A 25,226-nucleotide genomic window follows, 5' to 3' on the forward strand; every position below is an offset into this window, starting at 1 on the left:
AGTGTAGAAAGAAGGAGGTGGTTTTAATGTTATGGCTGATTGGTGTTAGTGTTGCAGGTGCAGCAGTGTTGTTAAGATTTTTAACACCTCAGTGTCAATGCTAAGAGAAGAATAATTCTCCAACCAAAACATTAAACATAAAGTCATGAGAATTCTTTAAACTTAATTTGTTTAATGATTAAAGACAAGGGGAAGATTACCATACATTGTGCATGGAAAAATAAGTTCACCACCTAAACCATCTGGTCCAATGGGGGTCCTTCAATTAGTAAATAAGGAGAGGGAACAAGTGTACAGAGGAATAAATATGCTACAGTCAGTAGTTGTATACTTTAAGGTTCATCTGTATGGTAGTTGTAGCTTATAATCTAATCAATACATGTACAAAATCCATCTCTGAAAAGGTTAATACTTTAATAAGAAAATAAGCTAATAAGAAGGTCTTAATTCTAAAGAACCTTTTATTTAACTGACAGAAGTACAAGGAAAATATTTCCAATTTTTTATGGACCAAATTAATTGTATTTTGCAAATAAAAACAAATTAAGAATGTTAGGCCTGCAGCAGACTTAAAAATGTTGGGACAAAGCCATGTTTACCTCTGTGATTCCACACCTTTCCTAATAAATACACTTTTTTATGGGGATACTAACAGTTGTAGTTTTGCAAGTAACATTTTTGTCCAATCTTGCTTGATACGTGACTCTGCTCAGCAGTCTGTGGTCTCCTTTTAAAGATGCAGCATACATTTTCAATAAGAGACAGATCTGGACTGCAGTAAAGCCAGTCAAACACATAAACTTTAAAGTCATGCTATTGTGCATGCATAATGAGGCATGGCTTTTTTTTCACTAAAACAACCATGCCTTGTTTTGCACCTTCACACATATGTAGGTCACCCATGCCGTGACAGATGTTGGCTTTTGCACCTTTGGCTGATAACATTCTAGATGGTGCTTTGCTTCTTTGGCACAGAGAACTCGACGTCTGTTTTTCCCAAAAACGTGGACTCCTCTAACCACAGCACACATCTGTCTTACAATCTACAACCCCAAATCAGGAAAAGTTGGGACAGTATGGAAAATGCAAATACAAGAAAAATGCAGTGTTCCTTACATTTACTTTTACCTTTATTTGATTGCAGACAGTTTGAACTTATTTCATGTTTTGTCTGCTCAACTTCATTTCATTTGTTAATATACCTCCATTCCTGTATTTGAGGTCTAGTCGGGGGGCAATTTAGGGCTAGTAATGAGGTGAAAAAACTAAATAATTATGTGATTCCAAACAGGTGATTGTAATCATGGTTTGGTACAAAAGCAGCATCCAGGAAAGCCAGAGTCTTTGATGAGCAAAGATGATCAGAGGATCTCCAGTTTGTCAACAGATGTGTGAGAAAATGATTGAAATGTTTTAAAACAATGTACCTCAAAGAAAGATGGGAAGGAATTTGCATATTTCTCCCTCTACAGTGCATAATATCATTAAACCATTCAAGGAATCGGGAGGAATTTTAGTGTGTAAAGGCCAAGGGCACAAGCTTAAGCTGAAAACCCGTGATCTTTGATCCCTCAGACGGCACTGCATCAAGAACCGCCACTTAACAATAGCTGATATAACCACATGGATGAGGGATTACTTTGACAAACCTTTGTCAAGTACTACAATACAGAGTTACATGCACAAATGCTACTTAAACCTTTACTGTGCAAAAAAGAAGCCTTATGTTAACCATGTCCTGAAGCGGCGTCGACTTCTCTGTGCTCAGAGGCATCTAGGATGGACCATCACACAGTGGAAATGTGTATTGTGGTCAGATGAATCAGCATTCCAGGTCTTTGTTTGAATATAATGGACGCCATGTGCTCCGGACCAAAGACGAAAAGAACCATCCAGACTGTTATCAGCAACAAGTCCAAAAGCCAGGGTCTGTCATGGTATGGGGCTGTGTCAGTGCCCATGGCAAAGGTCATTTACACGTCTGTGATGGCAGCATTAATGCAGAAAAGTACATTGAGATCTTAGAGCAACATATGCTGCCTTCAAGACGCCATCTTTTCCAGGGACGTCCATGCATTTTTCATCAAGACAATGCAAAACCACATGCTGCACACATTACAAAGGCATGGCTGTGGAGGAAGAGGGTACGGGTACTGGACTGGCCTGCCAGCAGTCCTGGCCTGCCTGCAGTCCTGACCTGTCCCCAGTAGAGAATGTGTGGAGAATTTTGAAACAAAAAATGCGACAACGACGACCCCGTACTGTTGCACATCTTAAGACATGTTTGCATGAAGAATGGGACAAAATAAAAGCTGAAACACTAAATCACTTGGTATTAAGTGTGGTGAAAAGGAATGGTAACATTACAGAGTGGTTAATGCTTTACTGTCCCAACTTTTTTTGGAATGTGTTGCAGGCCTGAAATGCAGGAATGGATGTTTATTAATAAATGAAATGAAGTTGAGCAGATAAAACATGAAATATCTCAGGTTCATCCTGTCTGCAATCAAATAAAAGTCAAAGTAAATGTAAGAAACTCTGTGTTTTTGTATTATTTGCATTTTCCATACTGTCCCAACTTTTTCTGATTTGGGGTTGTAATTTGGGTGTGTTTATTTTAACTAGGATTTAATTAGTTTTTCATATGGCATGAAATGAAATGTTTGGTTTTGATGTAAATAAAAGTGTTGTGTTAACAAATACGTTTTTAACATATACGCGCATTTTCTTATTTTGTCCACGAGGTGGCGACGGAGATCGTCTTTAAACGTGATTGCACTGCAGTGTGGGCTGTTATGTCTCATTTTATTTTCTCATTTTAAGTCTCTGTTGAAGTTTCGAATGACACACAATTGTAATAGAGTGCCAATATACACTGATCAGCCATAACATTAAAACCACCTCCTTGTTTCTTCACTGTCCATTTTATCAGCTCCACTTACCATATAGAAGCACTTTGTAGTTCTACATTTACTGACTGTAGTCCATCTGTTTCTCTACATACATTTTTAGCCTGCTTTCACCCTGTTGTTCAATGGTCAGGACCCCCACAGGACCACCACAGAGCAGGTATTATTGACAATGACATGGTGGAGGTGTGTTAGTGTGTGTTGTACTGGTATGAGTGGATCAGACACAGCAATGCTGCTGGAGTTTTTATATACCGTGCACACTCACTGTCCACTCTATTAGACACTCCTACCTAGTCGGTTCACCTTGTAGATGTAAAGTCAGAGTCGATCGCTCATCTATTGCTGCTGTTTGAGTTGGTCATCTTCTAGAGCTTCATCAGTGGTCACAGGACGCTGCTCACGTGGCTCTGTTGGCTGGATATATTTTTGGTTGGTGGACTATTCTCAGTCCAGCAGGGACAGTGAGGTGTTTAAAAACTCACTCAGCTTTACTGAGTCTGATCCACTCATACCAGCACAACACACACTAACACACCACCACCATGTCAGTGTCACTGCAGTGCTGAGAATGATCCACCAACTAAATAATACCTGCTCTGTAGTGGTCCTGTGGGGGTCCTGACCATTAAAGAGCAGCATGAAAGGGGGCTAACAAAGCATGCAGAGAAACAGATGGACTACAGTCAGTAATTGTAGAACTACAAAGTGTGTCTATATGGTAAGTGGAGCTGATAAAATGGACAGTGTGTGTAGAAACAAGGTGGTTTTAATGTTATGGCTGATTGGTGTATACTTTATTGGGAATTTATTAGGTACACCTACCTTACACAGTTGTAGACCTTTTTATCAGTTACACTTACCATATACAGTAGATTTGGATACATACAGTTACTGACTGAGGCTTATTACCCAGTCCATTAATGTAAAGATACCATAATATTACCACTCCTGGACAGACATTATTGTAGTATTGTTGTATTTAATAAAATAGTCAATGACCGTAAGCACAATGGGTGGACCCAATAAATGACCTAAACTTAATGTAATGCTTAAAAATTTAAGCAATCATCATCTGCACATTTCAAGTATTTATTCATACACTGTCTGTATTACCATCTCTTTATCCTGGTCTGGGTGGGTCAGATTCTTTGGGCGAGAAGCAGGAAACTCCCTGGACAAGTCCGTGTGCAAAACTGCAACGATTAGTATTCTCATTTCTCATTCAAGTTGTTAATATGGAGGATGGTGTAACACAGTGAAAAACATACACCAATCAGGCATAACATTATGACCACCTCCTTGTTTTTTCACTCACTGTCCATTTTATCAGCTCCACCTACGATATATAAGCACTTTGTAGTTCTACAATTACTGACTGTAGTCCATCTGTTTTTCTACATACCTTCCTGGCCTGCTTTCAGCCTGTTCTTCAATGGTCAGGACCACTACAGAGCAGGTATTATTTGGGTGGTGGATCATTCTCAGCACTGCAGTGACAATGACATGGTGGTGGTGTGTTAGTGTGTGTTGTGCTGGTATGAGTGGATAAGACACAGCAATGCTGATAGAGTTTTTAAACACCTCACTGTCACTGCTGGCTTGAGAATAGTCCACCAACCAAAAATATCCAGCCAACAGCGTCCCGTGGGCAACGTCCTGTGACCACTGATGAAGGTCTAGAAGATGACCAACTCAAACAGCAGCAATAGATGAGTGATCGTCTCTGACTTTACATCTACAAGGTGGACCAACTAGGTAGGAGTGTCTAATAGAGTGGACAGTGAGTGGACACGGTATTTAAAAACTCCAGCAGCGCTGCTGTGTCTGATCCACTCATACCAGCACCATGTCATTGTCACTGCAGAGCTGAGAATGATCCACCACCTAAATAATACCTGCTCTGTGGGGGTCCTGACCATTGAAGAACAAAATGAAAGCAGGCTAAAAAAAAGTATGTAGAGAAATAGATGGACTACAGTCAGTAATTGTAGAACTACAAAGTGCTCCTATATGGTAAGTGGAACTGATAAAATGGTCAGGCTCCTTTCTATGCAGAGTTTGCATGTTCTCCCCGTGTCTGCGTGGGTTTCCTTTGGGTTCTCCGGTTTCCTCCCACAGTCCAAAAACATGCAGCCAGGCTAATTGGAGACACTGAATTGTCCTATAGGTACCTATCCGCCAGGATGCATAAACCAGTGCATTGTAGTGCCAGTCCCAAGCCCGGATAAATAGGGAGGGATGTGTCAGGAATGGCATCCGGCGTAAAAACTGTGCCAAATCAATAATGCGGATCATGATCCGCCGGCGACCCCTAACGGGGGCAGCCGAGAAAATAGAGAGATTTAATGACTGCCGTGAAATGTGACACTTTTGTTTAAAGATCCGTGAAATCTGTGATTTTTGGAAAACCTGGGTCCGCAGACATCCCAAGTCTCCCGGAAGTTCCGGGAGTCTCCCGCATATACATAGCAGCTCCCTGATACCTGCAAGTCAGATAAAATCTCCCGGAATCTAGAACGAGCGGCCAAGAGCGCGCACACACACACACACGCGCAACGCAGGTGACACAGACTTTAATCCCGATCTCGTATCAAATCCGTTTTCTGATATAAAAAACGGCGCACAATCTAGCGCACTGTGTAGGGAACATAAATCAATTGTCTAATATACTGTCTAGTGCGCTATGTAGGGAACATAAATCTGTTATCTGATATACAATTTAGTGCACTATGTAGGGAACATAATTAATTATGTAATACACTATCTAGTGCACTATGTAAGGAACACGAATCATCATCTAGATATACTTTCCAGTGCACTATGTAGTGAACATGAATGCGTTATCTAATATACTATCTAGTGCACTATGTAGGGAACATAAATCCGTGATCTGATATACAATCTAGTGCACTGTGTAGTGAACATAAACCAATTGTCTAATTCACTATCTAGTGCACTACGTAGGGAACATATATTCATATCTAAAATACTATCTAGTGCACTATGTAGGGAACATAAATCTGTTATCTGATATACAATTTAGTGCACTATGTAGGGAACCTAAATCCGTTAACTAATACGCTACCTAAAGCATTATGTAACATAAGAAACATAAGTCTATTATCTAGTACACTATCTGGTGCACTAAGTAAGGAACATAAATTATTTTCTAATATACAATCTAGTGCACTATGTAGGGAACATAAATCCATTATCTTTCACACTATCTAGTGCACTATGTAGTACGCATTAATGTGTTTGTGACGCGAACAGTTAGCTTAGTAGCTCAGTTAGCAGCTCCTAAAAGTTCTGTTATCACCAATATCCTTTGGTGTGTGCGAGAGGTTTTTTAGCTTTTTTTTTGGGGCTTGGGGGGTCGGGGTCGAGGTCCGGGGGTACCTTCCTGAAATGAGTTTTTGCAACTTGGGATGTCTGAGGTCCGTGAAATTAAGCGCATTTTCCCGTGAATTTAGTAGGGTCATACTACACCGTTGGCTCTATTTCGGCTGTGCAGTGGCTCCCTCTGGCGGAGCGTTTTTTTTTTACTGTGACAGCTGTTACAGAGCCGCTGTGAGTACTGAATCTTATCCAGAGCGCAGTGTTTGATCGCCCACTCTTGGTGATTTTCCTGCACATCACCAGCTGACGGTCTCCCTCCGGCTGCTGTTATAACTGTCAACAAAAGGGAACGGTTTACAGTTTGTGTTTGGTAAGTATGTAGATTATTATAACGCGCTGTGTATTTATATTTAGGATAACAGTACGTTGTTGAGACTGGTGAGCAGAAATAAAAGGGTGCGGGTGTTTATATTTCGTCTCTTGCTTGTGTTAACGCCGTCTTTGCGAGACAAAATACTCTGCGACGCCATAGCACTGTTCTCCGTTTGTTAATAACAAACCTTGTTTGAAAATAACGGTTGTACGCGCGTTTGATTTTCAAATCGTTTTATTGATCTATTAATGTTTCTTTTATTGATTTAAAGTTCAAATTAAGCTTAATTTGTCAGATGGAGTAGCTGAAGCGCTCACAAAATAGCGTTTTTAAAACGTGTCTCATATTGGCGTAGAATGTGTGAATACATGTCGCTCACTGTCTTTTAACAAATATGTCTATATTCGTTCACAGGCTGGTGGAAAGGACAATATTGAATAAAAATGGTTAAACTTGGTGGTAACCTACAAGACAAAGGGGTTAAAGCAGTGAGCGTTGAGGATGGATTTCAAACTGTTCCCCTAATCACCCCCTTGGATGTTGGCAATCTTCAGTACCAGGCTCCAGACAAGGTAAGGGCATTTTCTCTTAAAAATGGTCAAATATGGCAGCAGATTGTGTTATATATATTAATAAATAGTGCCCATTATGTTTGTAAATAAAGATTGTATTGGACTGTAGGGCTCTTAAGAAGAAAGCCTGATCAGCCATAACATTAAACCCACCTTCTTGTTTCTACACACATTGTCCATTTTATCAGCTCCACTTACCATAAAGAAGCACTTTGTAGTTCTGCAATTACTGACTGTAGTCCATCTGTTTCTCTGCATCCTTTGTTAGCCCCCTTTCATGCTGTTCTTCAATGGTCAGGACTCTCAGGACCACCACAGAGCAGGTATTATTTAGGTGGTGGATCATTCTCAGCACTGCAGTGACACTGACATGGTGGTGGTGTGTTAGTGTGTGTTGTGCTGGTATGAGTGGATCAGACACAGTAATGCTGATGGAGTTTTTAAACACCTCACTGTCACTGCTTGTTTGAGAATAGTCCACCAACCAAAAATATATCCAGCCAACAGCACCCCGTGGGCAGCGTCCTGTGACCACTGATGAAGGTCTAGAAGATGACCAACTCAAACAGCAGCAATAGATGAGCAATCAGCTCTGACTTTACATCTACAAGGTGGACCAACTATGTAGGAGTGTCTAATAGAGTGGACAGTGAGTGGACTCGGGTATTTTAAAACTCCAGCAGCGCTGCTGTATCTGATCCACTCATACCAGCTCAACACACACTAACACACCACCACCATGTCATTGTCACTGCAGTGCTGAGAATGATCCACCACCTAAATAATACCTGCTCTGTAGTGGTCATGTGGGGGTCCTGACCATTGAAGAACAGGCAGGATCCTGTGTGCATGTTTATTACTTGCCTAAGAGTGCTTTTGTCCTCATGCTTACAATACACATTTTAACACATTGCTTTATTCATTATTTGCATTGTGTTTTGTAGACATGTATATTATATTTGCCGCAGTAAGAGCAATTAGGTATTGCTCAATACACCCTTAACTAGTAATTCTATTTACATGTATAGTTTTGTGTATACTGTAACGTTTTGCAACAGAGGCTCTCAACATACAGACAGTGGGTTATTTGCAGCCCTTGACACATACAGTTGCGCCCCACACTTATACATATTTGCCCTATAATTTTGATACAGTAATGCATATGTGTAATGCAATGTCCACTTCTGTGGCTAATTTTGGCCCATCTGACAAAGCTGTGCACCAATGCTCTACATGAAACATTTCATGCACATTTTCTTCTGTAAATTTAATGCACACAACTTCTATTTATTTGGTAGATTTAACATCTTTGAAAAGATAAATAGCGTCAAGTTCATAAAAACAGTTCTGTCAGTGGATGCATAGTTCCAACATAGTGAACTAAAATAGCTTTTCCCAGAAATTTCCCGATCCACTAACACAGACTGGTTTCAGAATTTGACTTTTTTAGGCATGTAGATTCAAAAAAAAAAATTGTGAATAATTTATGTTGACTGATCCAACACAGATTCACTTAGAACACAATGTTTTAAAGCATGCTACCATAACACCAATAAATCTCTGGATAACTTGCAGTGAGTTGGCTTAGATACATTGAAAATCATTTTGAGTCTACAGAACAAAAAATCGTCAAAATTTGTTACCTTTGCCCCAGTCTGAGGTCCAGAGCACTCTGGAGCAGGATATCATCAAGGATGTCTCTGTACATTGCTGCAGTCATCTTTCCCTCGACCCTCATTAGTCTCCCAGTTCCTGCTGCCGAAAAACATCCCCACAGCATGATGCTGCCACCACCATGCTTCACTGTAGGAATGGTATTGGCAAGGTGATGAGTGGTGCCTGGTTTCCTCCAGACATGACGCTTGGCATTCAGGCCAAAGAGTTTAATCTTTGTTTTATCAGATCAAAGAATTTTGAGTCCTTTAGATGCCTTTTGGCAAACTCCAGATGGGCTCTCATGTGCCTTTTACTGGGGAGTGGCTTCTGTCTGGCCACTCTACCATATAGGCCTGATTGGTGGAGTGCTGCAGAAATGGTTGTCCTTCTGGAAGGTTCTCCTCTCTTCACAGAGCAACGCTGGAGCTCTGTCAGAGTGACCATCGGGTTCTTGGTCACCTCACTGACTAAGGCCCTTTTACCCCGATCGCTCAGATTGACTGAAGAGTCCTGGTGGTTCCAAACTTCTTCCATTTACGGATGATGGAGGCCACTGTGCTTATTGGGACCTTTAATGCTGCTGAAATTTTTCTGTACCCTTCCCCTGATCTGTGCCTCGATACAATCCTGTCTCGGAGGTTTACAATTCCATGGACTTCATGGCTTGGTTTGTGCTCTGACATGCACTGTCTACTATGGGACCTTATATAAACAGGTGTGTGCCTTTCCAGATCATGTCCAATCAACTAAATTTACCACAGCTGGACTCAAATGAAGTTGTAGAAACATCAGAAGGGTGATCAGTGGAAACAGGATGCACCTGAGCTCAATTTTGAGTGTCAGGGCAAAGGCTGTGAATACTTATGTACATGTTATATTTTTGTGTTTTATTTTTAATACATTTGCCAAACAAACTTTTTTCACTTTGTCATCATGGGGTAGGGATGTCCCGATCCGATCTCAAAGATCGGAATCGGGGCCGATCAAGGCATTTTTTAACTGATCGGTATCGGCTTTACTAAGGCCGATCCTAAGCCGATCCTTTGTTTTAAGTCAGCATGTCCGCTGTGTGGAAATACTTTAAATTGGAAAGTGAAACAAATCCAACAGCGAAGTGTAATGTCTGCACTGTGAGCGTTTCACGAGGCGGTAGGAGCAGAGCTGCGTTCATTACTGTAGAATTTTACTATTTATATGGTGTGTGAGTCAAGGATCACGCCGGTTTACAAAACAATAACTTTTAATCCGAGTATGAAAACTTCAGGACCATAACATACAGCTTTTACGAGTGTGTTGTACGTGTTACAAGACTGAACGAAATCTCAGTATCAAGCACTCTGATTGGCTTAGTTATGTAACCGAGCGTCGTAGTGATGCACTTGCTTAAAATAAGGAAATAAATACACGGTATATTCACAAATTGTCGGGAGCATAACACTTTATTAACTACTTCTGTTACGGTACCGAATAGCGGACAGCTAGAGTCATCGCGTTAGCCAAGCACACTATTCCATGCACCATGGAAGCCCCAAAGGGTCAAAACACACTCACTTTGCGTAGAAACAAACCAGATAGCATTTAACCAAACAATCTACAATTACTACCAATTTGATCTGGCACCTAAAAAATAAACACTCAGTCGAATACAGCAAGTTTATTATTATATGATGAGAAGAGGAGCCACCTGTCCGCTAACATGGCAGAGATGCTGATTTTCCTCAAAAAGAACCTTCACTTCATTTTGAGTGTTCTAGTTTTACTACTACAATGCTGCACTAAGTTTGTTTACTTTTATTTTGTAAAAATAAAAGAACATTAAACATTAGCTTGGATGCAGGCAATTTTTTTTGGATGCAGGCATTTTTTTTCCTACACCACTGCAGAGCTATTCAGTTGTTAAACATATACATTGGATTAATTTGAATAACTGTAATGTACTTGAAGTGAGCACTGTGTGAACAGTATTATCTACTGTAGTTCTTATCTAGACAATATCTAGAAAATACAAGTATCGGTTTGAGACTTGGTATCGGATCGAGATCAAAATTAAAGATCGGGAACAAAAAAATGTGATCGGGACATCCCTATCATGGGGTATTGTGTGTGTGTGTAGAATTTTGAGGGAAAAAGTTAATTTAATCCATTTTGGAATAAGGCTGTAACATCACAAAATGTGGAAAAAGTGAAGCACTGTGAATACTTTCCGGATGCACTGTACACACAGGTGGACTATCCCCTATGTAGGAGATGCAACCTGAAAGAGATTGAAGACTGTATGTGGTGGCAGATCATCAGATGCTGGTCTGTAAGATGTCTTTGGAGGTGAAGAGGAGAGAAATAGTGAGGGAATCAGCCAAGAAGATACTTGCTGTGACATCTGGATAGAGGAAGGAGGAAAAAGATACTTGGTGGTGGAATGAGAAAGTGTAAGAGAAGGAAGAGTTTAAGAAGGCACTGGGATCTCCATAGAGGCAAAGAGAGTAGACGTGGGTACATACAAGAAGCTGTATGAGAAGTTGAACACTAAGAAATGACTTGTACCTATTGGCCAGACAGAGCTGGAAAAGATATACAGCAGACTAGAATGATAAAGCCTGCAGGTGGGAATATGCTGACAAATGAGGAGAGTGTTCTGAGAACGTGGAAAAGTATTTTGAGGAGCTGATGAACGAAGAAAATGAGAGAGAAGCTTTGATGATGTAGAGATAGTGAGCCAGTGAGTGCCTCGAATTAACAAGGAGCAAATGAGGGCAGCTATAAAAAGAATGAAGAGGTGTGGATTTGTGAACAACAGTATGATTTCATGTTAGTACAGTGCCTCACAGATGTTTGCTTCGAGAATGTTGATGGAGATGTATAGGGGAGCAGAGAAGGGGTTGCATTAAGTTTAAGGATTATAGAACTATCCACCAAGGTCAGAGCTATTAAGAATATTTCCACTGCTTTGAAGACTAATAGTTATGTGCTTTAACCTGTGCATCTTCTTAGATTTGGATATCAAAGCTTGTGGTGGAAACCTATTTGTAGCCTTGGTCAAAGGATTTGGAACCCCTGCACTTAAACAAATGCTTTATTGTTCACATTTATTATTTCTTTTGTTTACATTGGAACAATACAAAAAGCTTAGAAAAAGGTCAATATCATTTCACACTCAACTACAAAAATGACTAAACTATTGGCTCCTTTAACTTAGAGCTGGGTGGTATGACGGTTCATTTGGTATACCGGCTTTGATTCCCTGTACTGTATAGATTTTTTATACACCCCCATACCGTAGCACAGTTAGTACAACAGCTGTAGGCTTTAATAGGCAAAATCGATAGCAAATCATATAATATTGTTCGCCGCTAAAAGCGCTAGGGAGCGTTGTGCAGATTAAATTCAGCTCACTTATTAACCAGGTAGCCTTAGCATAACAGTTTTAACAAATGTGAGTGGTTTTCTCGATATGGTGGAAAAAAAATAAACAAACACAGCAAAGAAATTAGCCGTGTCGGCAGTTTAGAAGTTTTTTTTAGTTCTGACACAAATTAAAACACTATATTCTGTATGGTTTGTCAGGACACGGTTGTTGCAAAAAAGCAAGTGGTTAAGTGATGTTACTACTGGCATACCAACAACACCTAAGCAAGCTGAAAGTGTACATACATCGATCAGCCATATCATTAAAACCACCTCCTTGTTTCTACACTCACTGTCAATTTTATCAGCTCCACTTACCATATAGAAGCACTTTGTAGTTCTACAATTACTGAGTGTAGTCCATCTGTTTCTCTGCATGCTTTGTCAGCCGCCTTTCATGCTGTTCTTCAATGGTCAGGACCCCCAGAGGACCACCACAGAGTAGGCATTATTTGGGTGGTGGGTCATTCTCAGCACTGCAGTGACACTGACATGGTGGTGGTGTGTTAGTGTGTGTTGTGCTGGTATGAGTGGATCAGAGTTTTTAAACACCTCACTGTCACTGCTGGACTGAGAATAGTCCACCAACCAAAAATATATCAAGCCAACAGCGCCCCGTAGGCAGCGTCCTGTGACCACTGATGAAGGTCTAGAAGATGACCAACTCAAACAGCAGCAATAGATGAGTGATCGTCTCTGACTTTACTAGAGATGGACCGATCGGGGTTTTTGGCACAGATTCCGATCTCCGATCTCCTTTCAGGGACATCGGCCGATAGCCGATTCCGATCGGGGAGTAGGGGGGACGGACGGGGATTAGCAGTAAATAAACTTAAAAAGAGCCTCACAGTAAAGATAAACCGGAGCAGCGCGCGTGTGTGTGTTTGTGTGTGTGTGTGTTTGTGCCTTTAGAAGAGACGCAGTTACAGAGTTACAGAGACGCAGAGTTCACAGTATCGCTATAAGTGATTCATTGATTCATGAGTTGATTCGTTTTTATGTGAAGCGTAAGTTTCTTTTCTCAGTTATTTCTCCGTGTTTACTGTTATTAATTAAATGTTGTGGTTTTAAATAAACACCAGCTACTACAGAACATTTTGTGTGACTCTCTTACATTAAAAAGCTTCATTAAACTGCTATTACCACAGATCTGTAACCGACTCGTTCCGTCTAAGGAGCTAAAAGTTTTCTAAAAGTTCAGCAGATGATCCTGAACTAACGAATTTGGTAATGAATAAACTTTTGCCTCGGATTGGCTCTGTAACGTCTTCTGTTCTCATCTACATCACAAGTAAGAACCACTTACGATTTACCAAAGTGAACCAGGAGTTTATATAACGTGCTGATAGAATCGACTCAGATGTGACCGGGTTGAATTATCTTTTTAAAGTAAATATTACAATAAGCAAAATTACATCGTATGTATGATGCACAACGTTAATGATGTTATTTTAGGTCATGAAGAGCTTTCACGATGGTTTCTGTCCGATTGTTGATGAATGGTGATGTGATGGTTGGTGCTTCGTAGCTCAAAGTCTGGATCAATCCACTGAGCTGTTAACTTAACTTACTTTTAGGAAATATCGCCGATCGGCGATAGCATATTTTGATTAAAAATCGGCCGATACCGATTCGTAGCCGATCGATCGTCCCATCTCTAGACTTCACATCTACACGGTGGACCAACTAGGTAGGAGTGGCTAATAGAGTGGACAGTGAGTGGACACAGTATTTAAAAACTCCAGCAGTGCTGCTGTGTCTGATCCACTCATACCAGCACAACACACACTAACACACCACCACCATGTCAGTGTCACTGCAGTGCTGAGGATGATCCACCATCTAAATAATACCTGCACTCTGTGGTGGCCCTGTGGGGGTTCTGACCATTGAAGAACAGGGTGAAAGCAGGCTAAAAAGGTATGTAGAGAAACAGATGGACTACAGTCAGTAATTGTAGAACTACAAAGTGCTCCTATATGGTAAGTGGAGCTGATAAAAAGTTTTAGTGTTCACTGATTTTTAGTGTTGACTAAAAATGACAAGTATTTTTATGTATCTATATCTCTTAGTCCCCATCTGAACTGTAGTCCTAAGCAGCCACTCTTGTGCAGTTTATCTTTTCTGTACTTTTATAACATTTGCTTAATAGTGAGCTTTTTATTAGATAAATAATGTGCGTAGGCAGTAGGAACAGTTTGAGACTTTCAAGGTTAGTGAAGTTAAGAGCGGTGAAGTCGAGTGGTGTTGAGACTCTAATGAGAAGTCTGTTGATTTATGCATCTTATCAGAAACAATTTTAGATTTCAGATTCCAAACGCTTCCCTGCCACCAGTCATAGGCAAAATGACACAGCACAATTTTATCTTTGACAGCATAGGTTGCATTTTGTGGCAGTGGACAAATGTAAGTGCAATACTAATGATAACTGGTAACCTTATGTAGCAGAGATACGCAGGCAGAAAAATGGAGGTAGATGAGATTATATTTCAGAGGGGAAGGGATGTCAAAGTTGCAGTGTCCATGATAAGTGGTTGAGACGGTCCTTGCAGACATTAAGACATTTAGGTGGCAGTGATTCAGGACTGAAAGTTAGTTGCATAGCTGAAGATGTACTGTGAGGTGTAATCATATTAAGATACAGGTGTACCAAAAAGTTAAAGAGAAGGCAACACAAACTCTTCAGCAAACTATTATAATAAATAACATTTATTAAAGCACAGCTATTTTAAAATATAGGGGGGTTACTGATAATTACCCATTAAAATATTTAATACACCTATCAGCCATAACATTAAAACCACCTCCTTGTTTCTACACTCACTTTCTATTTTATCAGCTCCACTTACCATAGAGAAGCACTTTGTAGTTCTACAATTACTGACTGTAGTCCATCTGTTTCTCTACATACTTTTTTAGCCTGCTTTCACACTGTTGTTCAATGGTCAGGACCACCATAGAGCAGGTATAATTTGGGTGGTGGATCATTCTCAGCACTGCATTGACACTGACATGGTGGTGGTGTGTTAGTGTGTGTTGTGCTGGTATGAGTGGATCAGACACAGCAGCGCTGCTGGAGTTTTTAAATACCGTGTCCACTCTATTAGACACTCCTACCTAGTTGGTCCACCTTGTAGATGTAAAGTCAGAGACGATCGCTCATCTATTGATGCTGTTTGAGTTGGTCATCTTCTAGACCTTCATCAGTGGTCACAGGACGCTGCCCAAAGGGCCCTGTTGGCTGGATATTTTTGGTTGGTGGACTATTCTCAGTCCAGCAGTGACAGTAAGGTGTTTAAAAACTGTGCTTCTATATGGTAAGTGGAGCTAATAAAATGGACAGTGAGTGTAGAAACAAGGAGGTGGTTTTAATGTTATGGCTGATCGGCAGGGATGGACTGACCATCGGGAGCGTCGGGAGTTTTCCCGGTGGGCCGCTCTGTATGTGGGCCGCTGAGAGAGTGAAAAATAAATTCTGTTTTAAATACTGTATTCCTGAATAATAATCCTGAAGTGTGCATTGGCCCACCACAGTATCCTCACTGCATGTCCATTGGCCAATCACAGAAATGTCCCTCCCCCAGGATAAACCGTAATCACAACCACCAGTACAAAAAAACTATGAATGAGTGCGAGATGGAGAAAGGGTCGAAAAAGCGTAAAGGAGGTGCAGAAAAAGCCTGTGATAAAACACAGAAAAAGCTGCAAGCAGATGCAGAAAAGTGCAGGAAACTGGACAACCTGTTTGGCAGTGAGGAACTACAGCATAGCCAAAGAGCAGAAAAGGAAAAGTTAGTGTTCAGCTTCGTTAGTAACGCCGTTTAAGAAGAGACTGTGGGCCCATCTCAAATGTCGCCTATGCCCTACTTAGGGTACTTCCTAACAGTACTAAACATTTCTTTTAACAGTCACTGCATGATTAATAAGTAGTTATCTACTACTTATTAATGATACCAGGGACTTTAAACCAGCCGTTTTAAGGACGATTTTTGTAAAAGTTCTATGATGTCATGTCCAAGTGCACTACATAGGGCGGTGGATATAATTTGAGACGGTACCATTACTCTCTGCTCTTCAGAAAAAGTAAACACTATCTTGTCCTCTATAATACAGAAAGGAAAATACAGCTGTTCAGGAAATTTTTTAGAGGGATTATGTGCATAGCTCACATGGTTAATTTCCCTTGTCAACATGTAACATGTAAAGTATTTACACATGCGAACAAACGTGAATCACGTGTGAATAAAAGTGCGAAAAAAGCATATTTACCAGTGTTAAAGGTTAAATGAAAAAAAGGTTTAATTTTATTTCTTGTGGTTTAATGAGACAGGATGGGGAAATCCAATAGAACCATTTAAGAAATTGTAAATTTTATGTGTGTGATAGATGGATAGAACTATTAATCCCAAAGGAAAGTGTTGGAAATATATATAATTGTTTGTAGTTATTTTTTTATTATTTAAATTTTTATTATAGTGAGTTAATAACTTTAGTGGTAAGATAGATGAAAACTATTAATATCAATCATCTAACATTTGAGTAGGGGGTGATATGTGTGGCGCGATGTGCTTGTAGTGGGCTGGTGAAGAAAAAAGTCCAGGGCTGAATTTTGTTCCCAGTCCAGCCCTGCTGATCGGTGTATGTCTTTTGTAGAATAGTGGACGACTGTATATATCTACACTTCCAGCTTGCTTCGGTGTTGTTGGTATAACTTTGGTATAGCAATTAAATTAAAGTATTTTTGCCCTGGTAGTAACGTCGCTCCACCGTTTGCTTTTATGCAATGACCGTGCCCCGTCAAACAGAACGGTATATAGTGATTTAATCAGTGTCAGAACAAAAAATAACTTCTAAACTGTTGACACAGCTCTTTTCTATTTCTTGTTGTTTTTGTTTATTTTTTTCCACCATATTGAGAAAACCTCTCATCTGTTAATACTGTTATGCTAACACTACCTGGTTAACAAGTGAGCTGTATCTAATCTGCACAGCACTCTATAGCACCTTTAGCGGCGAACAATATTATATGATTTAAAATGACATGATATGATACTACAGTATATTAGGGCTGCACCTAACGATTATTTTTTTATTAATCTAAACTAATTTATTTATTTTTCTAAAAAGGGTTATTTGGTTATGTGTGCGCTCAGATAAAATCATTTACCAATATACCAATGTTTCAATATTTTCTCTAATCCTCTCTTAACACAATATGCACTTTAGGGCATTATTCTTTAAAATTCTTTATTGTAATGTCAAACATAAAATCTTTAAAACAAAAGCAAAAGCTTGTAAAATTCAAGTAAAGGAATATAGTGCAATACATTTAACAACAACAATGTACAGTCACCTTTTGGATGAATACCACCAGTCTTAAATAAAATTGTTTTACAGTAAAAATGAGTGCAGTTTAAGTAATATTCCTTTAGTCCTAACAATCAACTGGAGGATGCTGTCAGAAAGCTCAGCAGCCATCTGGGGTTTGTATGGACTTGGGTTTCTTTTGTGGAAAAAGTCCTTCACACGTCTTTGCTTGACCCTTAAAAACATATCAGAATTACAGTGATAGTGGCAAAATCACTACTGTGCTGTCAGATGTCTTATCAGAAAAACACTAAACCTCAAATTCAAATTTTTGTGACAGTTTTATTTTATCACAATGTCACAGCAACTCTACCTAAAATATAGAATAAATATTCTACTTAGAAACTAGACTTAAAATGGTTATAACTTGCAACTACTTCATTCTGGTATATGTCGTTAAGGTAATCACGGGTAAATGTATTTTTACATCGATAAAGTGCAAAGAAATAATAAAAAAAACGATTTACAGGCTGTAGCGACAGGCTTCTCGTCCTCCAATGTGACATTAAATTAAACAGAAAAATATAAAACGGCCGAATAGCAATCTTACATAACGCCTGGTGATACAATACGTTACTTCAACAACGGTGCAGAAATTTATTTGTTAAATGCATTTTACTAACATAAGGCAATGAAAACAGTTAAAATCTTTAACTTATAAAGTTTGTAGTTACTACTTCTAACATTAGAACCTTAGCTACATGCGTTAATAACCTCTAAGAAGTACGTAAACAAAACTTAAGTTCGTGTGCTTGTCGTACAGCTGTGATGAACCATCTTCACTTTGCAAAGTTTACAGAGCACCACATTATTGTATCTTTGTGAAAAACACTCCTAAAGTTTAGATGCTCGTGTGCTCGAGATGCTCGAGTTTTTTAGCCACAGCTTGCTCCTCAGAAAAATCCATGTTTTTAGTGGGCGTAGCCATCTTTGCAACGTGTCAACGCACATTTTTGCAAAACGACGTATTTTCGTAATCGGTTACGTCGACTGTTATAGGTAACTGAGGAACAACTATTTCCCCAAAGCTTTTTCCACCTCGCATCAATGTTCACCACCCATCTAAACCCTACACCATGCCCATCACTCACAGGCTGTCTTCCACATACACCCACTCTGTCTGTGGAAGCAAAAATACTCTTACACCTTTAACATCCACTTAGTGTTCATTTTAAACACACTTGGACATTTGCAACTAATCTTCATGCAGAAAACATATTTGCATAACACTTACATTTTGCATATTATAGATGCTTTACCCAACAAGGACATTTTTGCAGAGCTTCAGCCTCAGACACAGTACATATTCACTCCACAGTTCATAAACCCATTCTCATTCATACCTTACATTTTATTTATATGTTATTTAAATACTGTTCCAGGAAGCCTGGACTCTGACACACACACACACACACAAATAAATGAATGAGTGTCCCTATTAGAAGTCACCACAGCCGATTATTCGACCACATATTTCATTAGAGGCACAAGTTGGGTTCTCTTACTGATGCAACCTTATTATTCATAGGGGCTTGTGAACGGCGTTAAGGGTGCCCTGATATGTGTCTCCCTAATAGCTAAGTTCATGTTATGCCATGCACCTTCTGGATTTGTGAGCCCAGCCTCTGATTTGAACCCTGGAACTCAGGCCTTGGCATTACCAGCAGTGTAGCACTTAACATTACACCACACAAGCTTATAATGGAAGAAATTTAGAGACCACTGCAACATTTATAGTATCTCCGGTTTACTATTCATTGGTATGCCTTGGTATTTGAGTAAAATTTTAGTTTTATTCTATAAACTAATTTTAAAATGGTCATTTACAGCATTTATTTGCAGAAAATGACAACTGGTCAAAATAACATAATATGCCCTGTTTTCAGACTCTGAATAATGCAACATCATCAAACATATTAATGTTTAAACAACACAATACTAATGTTTAAGCTTAAGAGTTAATATTAGGTGGAATATTCCAGATTTTCAATCACGTCTGTTCAATCATGTGTTTTATGTTTGCCAGTTTTGCACATTGCTGTTGGGTGACTTTATGCCACTCCTGGGCCAACTGATTCATGTGTCCCTCACAAAGACAAATCTGCCCAATTCTAGTCTTTTTAAAGTACTGATCATCATTGATCTTCCCCCAAATTCTAGAGTGGTTGCGAGGCACTGTGGTTTGTAGGACTCCCTAGGTCTGCAAAACTCAGCCTGACTTTTCTTTGCTTTATAATGACATTGAGTTTTTTTTTTTAACTTAACAACTTTAACCCTAAGAGCCTCTATAGAACTGTCCTTGCCTGCAGTTTAACCCAGATGCTGTTTGACATTCAAATAAGTTGGAGGTTATCCTGTTCAGTGGAGAGTTGTTTTTTGTCCCTCTGTCTGTAAAACCTTCTCTGAAATTTTAAGGGTGGAGGCAATCTGACACTCACTGTACTCCTTTGCCAATATAAAGCCAGAATTTAATCCATCTTTTAACTCAGACTTTTCAACTCGTTTGACATGGCCAATAGTTAATTTTGGATTTCTTGCACATGGTACTACTAATGCCTAATTCACACTACATGATTTGGCTCTCGTTCGATATGTGTGAACTGTCCAACGACTCGATCCAAGCGACTCGCAGACTCAGGAAAAATATCTATCATCTTAAATATCTGAACCAGTCTGCAAATCAAAATCCTCTAGTGTGAAAGGTGTTGCAAGCAGGTTGCGAGTGGCAGTGAGTGCTATGTTGAACATCTAATGAGAATGCAAAATACGGGGTGAGGGGAAACCTGGGGGAGGAGATGTAAAAATGTAGGACAGGGGCATAATATGGTTATCAGAATACATCGGCACACACAAGCTTTACAGTATTTGCGATCTTATCGTCCACGCCAAACCATAATACCAACAATGCAGTGCAAAAAAAATTTTATTTACCTCCAACTCACTACAGAACAGATGATCCTTGCTGATCCAGTAGCCCAATTCAGTGTGATTCATTTACACATCAGCGCACAAGCAACTTTGATCGCTTGCTTCTTGTTGACATGCATTTTTGGACATGGTATCATTAAACCCCTCGTCACTTCTCACGTGTGTTTTCGTGACGAAACGTAGTTTGGGAGACCAGACAGACTTGCCTGCGATTTCTCCTGATGGTAGATTGTGTAGTGTGTGATCCCTATTGCCAATCAGTCGTGTAGTGTAAGATACACGACTTAAAAGACGATTACTAGAGATCCAGTCGTGTAGTGTGAACTGTACAGCCATCTGACAGCTCCAAAAGTTGTGTAGTGTGAACTTGGCATTACTCTGTAGTTCTTCTTTGCACTCTTTGTCTTTTTATGTCAACTTTTCTGAGTGTGTTGTAGGCATCAACATTTTAATTAGTTAATATTTACAAAAATTCCTGTTTTATTGCATTTTACAGAATGTCCCAACTTTTCCAGAAATGGGGTGTATTACTTGTACTGTTATAAAGTATATATATAAGTAATTGTGTGTTGCTAGTCCTTGTGATACTGTCATTGTAATTTGCAAGTCATGGTATTGCTCTTGTCCTTGCCATCGTCCTTATTCTTCTGTTTTCATGTTGTTTAGCTTAGTATGTAGTAAATTATTTAACATTTTATGTTTCTCCTTATATAGGTAACTTAGTTAGGAATATGTGCTTTGTCCCCTGTGTTAGGCATCAGTAAATTGCATTAGTTATTAGCAGTAAGTATATGACTTAGCTTTCCTGGTTATGTTTAGTGTTCGCATTAGCTTAGCTTACAGCACTCAGTATTCCCAGGCGGTCTCTCATGTAGGTACTGACTGAGCCCAACCTCGCTTAGCTTCTGAGATTGAACAAGATCACGCTCAAGGTGGTGTGGTCGTAAGCCATAGGGGCTGGAATTTAAAGCTGTTTTGAATAATGTGCATTTTTGCCTTGTTCCTGTAATATACTGGGCTGAAAAAAGGTTTACGGCACTCAGTATTCCCAGGTGGTCTCCCATCTAGATACTGACTGAGCCCAACCTTGCTTAGCTTCTGAGCTCGGACAAGATCAGGCATTCTCAAGGTGGTGTGGCTGTATGCCATAGGGGCTGAAATTCAAAGGCCTTTTATATAAATGGATGGATGGATAGATAGATAGATTCTTTATTATGCTAACTAACAGCTAAAAACTTTAAAACTAACAAAATGTGCAATTTGCCTTGTTCTTGTAATAAACTGGGCTGAAAAAAAGGCTTACAGCACTCAGTATTCCCAGTATTCTCACTCAGTATTCCCAGTATTCTCACTCAGTATTCCCATTCTCTTAGCTTAGCTTAGTGCTTAGCATATAGGGTAAGTTAGGCTTTAGATACTCCTTGTTATATATTGTCAGCCTGTTCACTGCCTTCCTCTTGTGTTTAGATATAGCCCTCTGTGTTACCCTGTTTTTTTTACTTTTACCTTGCCTTGTTTATTGCTTATTGTCTGTCTGGATAATTTCAGTTAATGCTTTATTTATTAAGTCTTCGTCCATGTCCAATCTTCTCACCCAGTTCAATGTTAGACTTTGTGGGCACTGACATTTAAATAGGTGCCACTAAAAAGTCAGATAAAAATGACTTGTAGCTCAAGGCAAGTAGTTAATTTGGCAGATTCCTACAGGACCAGATAAAAATTTAAAAGACTAAAGCTTTACTTCAGTATTAAAAATGTTCAAACACTTTGTGCAGGTGGTGGTGAAGACACAAAATGACTACCAGACAGAGCAGAAGAACAAGGCAAAGCTGAAGGTGCCCAAGATGGAAGAGTTTACCATTAGCTTCACTGATGGAGTGTCAGAAAGACTGAAGGTATGAATCAGTTCTGTCGTAATTATTCGCACCAAACAAATAAAATCTGCTTAGCAATAATTTTATTTAAATGAAGGATATCGCTGATATTCACTGATATTTATTTAACAATAAGTTGATTTAGTTAAAAAAAAAAAAAATTTTTTTTTGTCTATGCTTCTCCTTTAATATTTCATTACTTTAGTATCATATTCCCAATTTGTGTGCTCACCAAACAGAAAACCTATGTTAGCATTACCCTGTACAGCTACAGGGGCAGCTGTAGCCTAGCGGTTAAGGTACTGGACCAGTAATCAGAAGGTTGCTGGTTCGAGCCCCACCACTGCCAAGTTGCCACTGTTGGGCCCTTGAGCAAGGTCCTTAACCCTCAATTGCTTAGATTTTAAACTGTGGCTTTGGATAAAAGCATCTGCTAAATTTCTGAAAATGTAAAATTGTGTCATTAAAATACAGGTTTAAGCCGCTCAGGTGGCGAAGCGGTAAAATACGCTAGCACAACAGAGCTGGGATTTCGAATACATCGTATCGAATGAACAACGGCTATATGAACAATGTTTGGCTGTTGTTCATCCAGATCCTGATGCAATTATGACCTCTGCTGGCTGAATGATGGCGTCTGTAGAGGAATAATGCTGATCAGGGTGTGTCTCTCTGTGCACAAGGCTGATTGGCATGAGAACTCGCCTCCTGCAGGTGAAAAGATGCAGTCGGGTATTGCTCACCTGTCAGAGGGGGTGTGTGTCAGTTCGCTCTCCTCAATCAGGAGTGGGGGTTACCACCAGTAGAGAGGAAGCATAACACAATAGGGTAAAAATTAGATGCACTAAAAATAGGGAGAAAAAGGGAGAAAATGCATTAAAAAATACAGGTTTAATATTAATTGTGCTTGTTACAGTTATGACATTTTTTTGCTGTAAAGGTTTTTCAGTCCTGTGATAAAATCTTGAAGTGTCCTGTAGTAAAGAATGAATGTACCTCCCTGCCAATCAATAAGAATTTATTTTCCACTAACATGGTGTAAACTGTAATCGATAGACAAAATAGTAAAAATAGTGGCACTGTTAAGGATTAGGTTTTGCTTTTGTCAGTAATAAGCTGTATATCAGAAACCAGTGTTTGTACTAGGGCTGGGCGATATATCGAGATTTTATAATACAGTATATCGATATATTTTCATACGCGATATAAGATAAGACAATATCGCGTATATCGATATAGATGTTACGTTCCAATTAGATCCGACAGTTCGACTTTCTCTTCTCCCAGTTTGTCTCTGCACATGTTCACCTGCCCCGCCCCTCTCCCTCACTGAACACAACTCGCCCCTCCCCACCGCTTCAGTAATTCCTGCAGGCAGCGATAGCATGGAGACGGATAAAGACATGACAGAAGCTATCGAAGAGGAGCTGGTTAGTAAAAAGAAAAATAATGGCTCAATTATTTGGAGATGGTTCGGATTCAAAGTGTCAGATGAGCAGCAGAATAATGTATTCTGTAGAGAACGCCGAAAACAAGTCCAGACAAAAGGTTCCAGCTCCGTGTACCAAATACCAAAGTTGAAAAACAAGAAAACGAGTCGTTATTCGTTTCAAAAACCAATATAAACATACAAGCGCATGCACGGGCTGACATGCACGTTAGTTTATACTGGAGGATATCCCGACGTCCGAGACTCATTTATTTATTTATCTTCTATTATAGTATTTCTTGTTCTCGGCCAATAAACATTCAAAAATTTATAAAATTGCATGAACTAACTCTGCAGTAAACAAGGAGCAAACAGCAATTAAACAACAAATAAATCTGTTAAATAATGATAAAGTGCATGAAGCAGAACGCTGATTAAAATGCATTATATATTGTAATATTTACACAGTAACATGTACGATTAGTTCTGCCTGTATTACAGAACTGAGTTCTATACGGTAAAAAAATATATTAATGTAAATGTTAATGTTGTGGTGACTGATGTAAAACAATGTATAAAGTCCAAACATGTGAGGGGGGGTTTAACGAGAACGCTATATTTAATGTCACACAAGCTCAGTGCAAAACACGCAAGCTCACACAAGCACAGCCGGAAACGGTCAATTTCTGTTATCTTCCCTACACACTCGCTTCCTGCGCCCTATAGTACACTTAACATTCTTAAAGGGCCAGACAATATATTTGTAATTCACATTACACAACAGGTGAGTTGTTAGAAAACTACAAACTTTTTCTTACAATAGTTATTTTTTTTCTTAAGGAAAAATAGTTCTTGTGTGAAGCTTTCCCAGCATGAATATTAATAAAAGTGCCTGTAAAAAATTTGGAACATGTAGCTTCGTCGCAGAAGTGTCTTTTTGTTATTACCTTATGGAATGGAAAAATATCGAGATATATATCGTATATCGCCATTCAGCTAAAATATATCGAGATATTATTTTTGATCCATATCGCCCAGCCCTAGTTTGTACCATAGTGTCCTGTAAAATTACCTTATAGTTTTTGTGTTATACAGCCAAGTAGATATATTTTTTGCCATATAATCATGGTACCCCCACTAGTTACTGGACTAGTAATGTGGTACAAAAACCCTTAATAAAATACCTGCAGAGAAGGATTACACCAACCGAGTCTCACATACAGGCTCAGTGGATGCGATAGCGATAATAACAACAAATATCTTTTTATTCTTCTTGGTGACCTTGTAGGACAGTAGAAGATTCCACAGTTAAAAGAGATTTCATAGCTAGAACATAGGAACTGGTCTTAACCAGCTAGAACTGGGTTTTAGAGG

The 25,226-nt window shown here is 39.4% G+C and overlaps 1 protein-coding gene and 1 pseudogene across 2 annotated transcripts in view; one reads left to right on the plus strand and one right to left on the minus strand.

Moving 5' to 3' along the window:
* The first annotated feature begins 6,534 nt into the window (after nt 1-6,534).
* Nucleotides 6,535-25,226, plus strand: part of nsg2 (neuronal vesicle trafficking associated 2) — a 45,955-nt gene continuing 27,263 nt past the window's right edge. Inside the window, exons 1-3 of one of the 2 annotated variants that reach the window (XM_063011722.1) lie at nt 6,535-6,621; nt 7,039-7,196; nt 22,325-22,444. In XM_063011722.1, the coding sequence (XP_062867792.1) occupies nt 7,068-7,196; nt 22,325-22,444 (249 nt within the window). In that variant the 5' untranslated portion in view covers nt 6,535-6,621; nt 7,039-7,067. The remainder of the gene's footprint in view (nt 6,622-7,038; nt 7,197-22,324; nt 22,445-25,226) is intronic. The other variant, XM_063011723.1, reaches the window with a different exon arrangement.
* On the minus strand, nt 21,577-21,695 carry LOC134330986 (5S ribosomal RNA; annotated as a pseudogene).

This window comes from Trichomycterus rosablanca, chromosome 16 (genome assembly GCF_030014385.1).
Source record: "Trichomycterus rosablanca isolate fTriRos1 chromosome 16, fTriRos1.hap1, whole genome shotgun sequence".
Classification (NCBI taxonomy): Eukaryota; Metazoa; Chordata; class Actinopteri; order Siluriformes; family Trichomycteridae; genus Trichomycterus; species Trichomycterus rosablanca.